The sequence below is a fragment of the Eschrichtius robustus genome, chromosome X (assembly GCF_028021215.1).
Source record: "Eschrichtius robustus isolate mEscRob2 chromosome X, mEscRob2.pri, whole genome shotgun sequence".
In the NCBI taxonomy this organism is placed as follows: domain Eukaryota; kingdom Metazoa; phylum Chordata; class Mammalia; order Artiodactyla; family Eschrichtiidae; genus Eschrichtius; species Eschrichtius robustus.
In genome coordinates, this window is record NC_090845.1 from 135,164,085 (window position 1) to 135,167,019 (window position 2,935).

Consider the following 2,935-nt stretch of genomic DNA (forward strand, 5'->3'; position numbering starts at 1 on the left):
ATTTTGCCCTACATTCATGAGAAAATGAGAGTGAAAAAGGTAAATAACTTTATCTTACAGACCCTGTGAAAGGTTGACCTAGAAAAATAAAAGAACTCACTCTTTAGTAAAGTGGTGTAATGCAACATTATTGAACAAAACTCACTATTTCATTTTGAGCAAATTAGACCATAGATATATTAAAATGTAGTTGATAACATTTAGTTCTTTGTAAAAAAGATGTTTAAAAATTAGCAGGATGACACACTTTAAAAAATAAAGTCGATCAAAGTTTGTTAGAATACAGTTCTTATTAAGAAAACTGAGGTGGCTCTGAAAAGATCCTTTGGTTTGCGATGCTCAGGTGGTCCGGAGGCAGCTCATTTGCCAGTGATGTATCGAATTACTGCCTTGGTGGCGCTGGATATGGCGTGCTTGCCCCTCTTCCCAGGCAGCAGCAGGCGCACGGAGGTCTGCATGTCTCTGGAGGTGAGGGTGGAGCGCTTGCTGGAGCGGACCAGGCGCGCCGCCTCGCCGGCGATTCGCTCAAAGATGTCCTTCACGAACGAATCCATGACGTTCACGGCCTCCTGCGAGAGGCTCAGGCCCTCCTGGACCCGCTGCAGCACCCTTCCGAAATAGGTGGCAAAGCTGTCGAAGCCGTCAGAGAGGCGGCGGCGGCTGCAGCGGCGGCGGCGGCTGCAGCGGCGGCGGCGGCTGCAGCGGCGAAGGCGGCTGCAGCGGCGGCGGCGAAGGCGGCTGCAGCGGCGACGGCGGCTGCAGCGGCGCTTCGGCTTCTTCGGCTCGGCTTCCTTGGTGCCCGGGCTTTCTTCAGACGTCTCCTTGGTGCCCGGGCTTTCTTCAGACGCCTCAGACGAAGGCTCAAGCATGTCGGAATCGTCTTCCCCGCAGCTCAGAGGGAAGGACAGTGCGGCCGTCGAGGTCCCTTCGTCCGGTTTCTACTCCCTGCCTTCTATGACGTCACGGGCAATGCTCCCATCTGATTGGATAAAATGCACAGCAGGGAGGTCTGTCACTAAGGCACCCCATGTCACCTGTGATTGGATGGCCCCCTGCCTGGCCTCCAGTCAGCCAATCACAGTGGAAATCTGCTGACTTTAAACTTTCCGTGACCTCTACCAGAAAATCTTTGAACTATGCCCCATGTAGGCAAAGTTCACCTCAGCTGATTTATGCCTACTATTTATGCATGAGAACTCTGAAAAGATGTCACCCAAGTCACCTACACTGAAGAAAAATCAGTTTGAGCTTCCTGAGCGAGTCTGACCTCCCTAACTCAAGTCGTCGCCGCCATCAGAATGACTTTAGCCACTTGGCGGGCCATTTTACTCCCACATAGTATCTTGTCTTTCCATGGCTGAGCCTCCGTGGCTTGAGCCGGAAGTCTCTGACATGGTCTGCAGAGTGCTCCCCGAAATCATGGGACATAATTGACCATCTACTGCCTCCAATTATGATCAAAACCCCCGGTGAATTAGAAAAAATTGAAATCTCAAAGCCACATTGTCCAAATTTGGAACACAAACAGAAATGGGAATACTTTTAAAATTAGTAAAAATACTTAAACATTTCTCAAATATAAAATTTTCTTAACATTCCTTAGGTCCTCAAAATACCCCACATGCTTGAATTTCTGAACAAACGTAAGAGTTGTTGATTGAAAACAACGATTAATTCTCTAAGAAAACACCATAGGAGGAATGGAAGGAATAAATGGGAAGTTCTTTAAAATAAAAGCGTATTTCTTGCAAGAATACGTGACAATACAGACAAAGGCATTTCTTTAATGTGTTTCCTTACCAATAAGTTGCAGAATTGGAATCAAAAAAGGACTTAAGAAGAATTGAAAAAAGGGGGGGGGGGGAGGTTCATCAATGTGGTTTCATCCGAAATGGTCGAGATTCCAAAGCTGTGTCCATTTGCACTTTTAAAGAACTGCTATTTCTACTGCTCATGAAATGTTTCCAATTATGAAAGCGGAAAGCTCATCTTTATTACCAGAAAACGTAATATGGTGATAAAAGCAGTGAAGGAAGCTTGCCGTTCCTTATTTCTAAAGAATCCCATTTACCAATGAAAATACAAAAATCCCACTTGATGTGTTAGTAGTCAAATCCTTCCCTTACTTGTATACAAGGGACAAGAGACACATACAGTACAATCTCTGAATTCAAATCATTAACTTACTTACAGTGATTAAAAACAAGCTAGCAAGCAAACAACAGGGACGGAACCCCTCCAGTTTCCTCCACAATCTCCAAGTCTGAACCTCCCAAGAATGCTTTTATTTGTTTTTCCCCCGGCCACTTTCCCACACTGGGCCAAAGGCTGTGGCTCACAAGCTTCCAGTCCATCGCTGGCCGAACCAGTGAACAGGACGTGAGCTGCTCTCATTGGACACTCTTATCATCCAAGTGTTGCATAACTGCGGTATTTAGCTATGTCTTGTTTACTTGATTCTTCAAAGGAACTGTAATCATTATTGCAACTTTTGTGTACAGTCATTGTTTTACATTTACCTCTACTTGCTAATTTATTCTATTAACATTCCCACCTGCATCTCAGATCATCTGCTGTGATCTTTTTCCATCTTCCTAAATTACATTCTTTAGAAGTTCCTTTAACATGGTGTCAGTTGATGTAAACACGATAAGATTTCATTTTTCTCAAAAGTCTTTATTTCTCAGTTAAGCTCTAGAAGGAAGCCAGCACTGAGATGGGGTTAATTATGTGGGAACGTTAATCAGGATTACCATCCGAGGATGGGATGAGACATATATTTATACCCTCCCCTTGTTCAGACATTGGATGTGACCGTCTCAGGAAGTCCCTAACTTTGGGCAAATTAGCTCTCTGAAGCTGAGGAAATGCCTGAAAGGGTCAGTGGCTGAGGTTTAGCACCCGACTGTACTCTCAGCAGCCGGTGGAGCAAGTC

General features: G+C 45.2%; 1 protein-coding gene across 1 annotated transcript; it reads right to left on the bottom strand.

Annotated features, from left to right (window-relative positions):
• Window positions 1-238: 238 nt before the first annotated feature.
• Window positions 239-869, bottom strand: LOC137756485 (histone H2B-like). The gene has a single exon (XM_068532724.1). The coding sequence runs from the start codon at window positions 867-869 to the stop codon at window positions 360-362; it is 510 nt and encodes a 169-aa protein (XP_068388825.1). The 3' UTR covers window positions 239-359.
• Window positions 870-2,935: the final 2,066 nt, after the last annotated feature.

What these genes read in the sequence shown, in the direction of transcription:
- LOC137756485 (XM_068532724.1), bottom strand. Translation starts at nt 869, where the DNA reads ATGCTTGAGCCTTCGTCTGAGGCGTCTGAAGAAAGCCCGGGCACCAAG.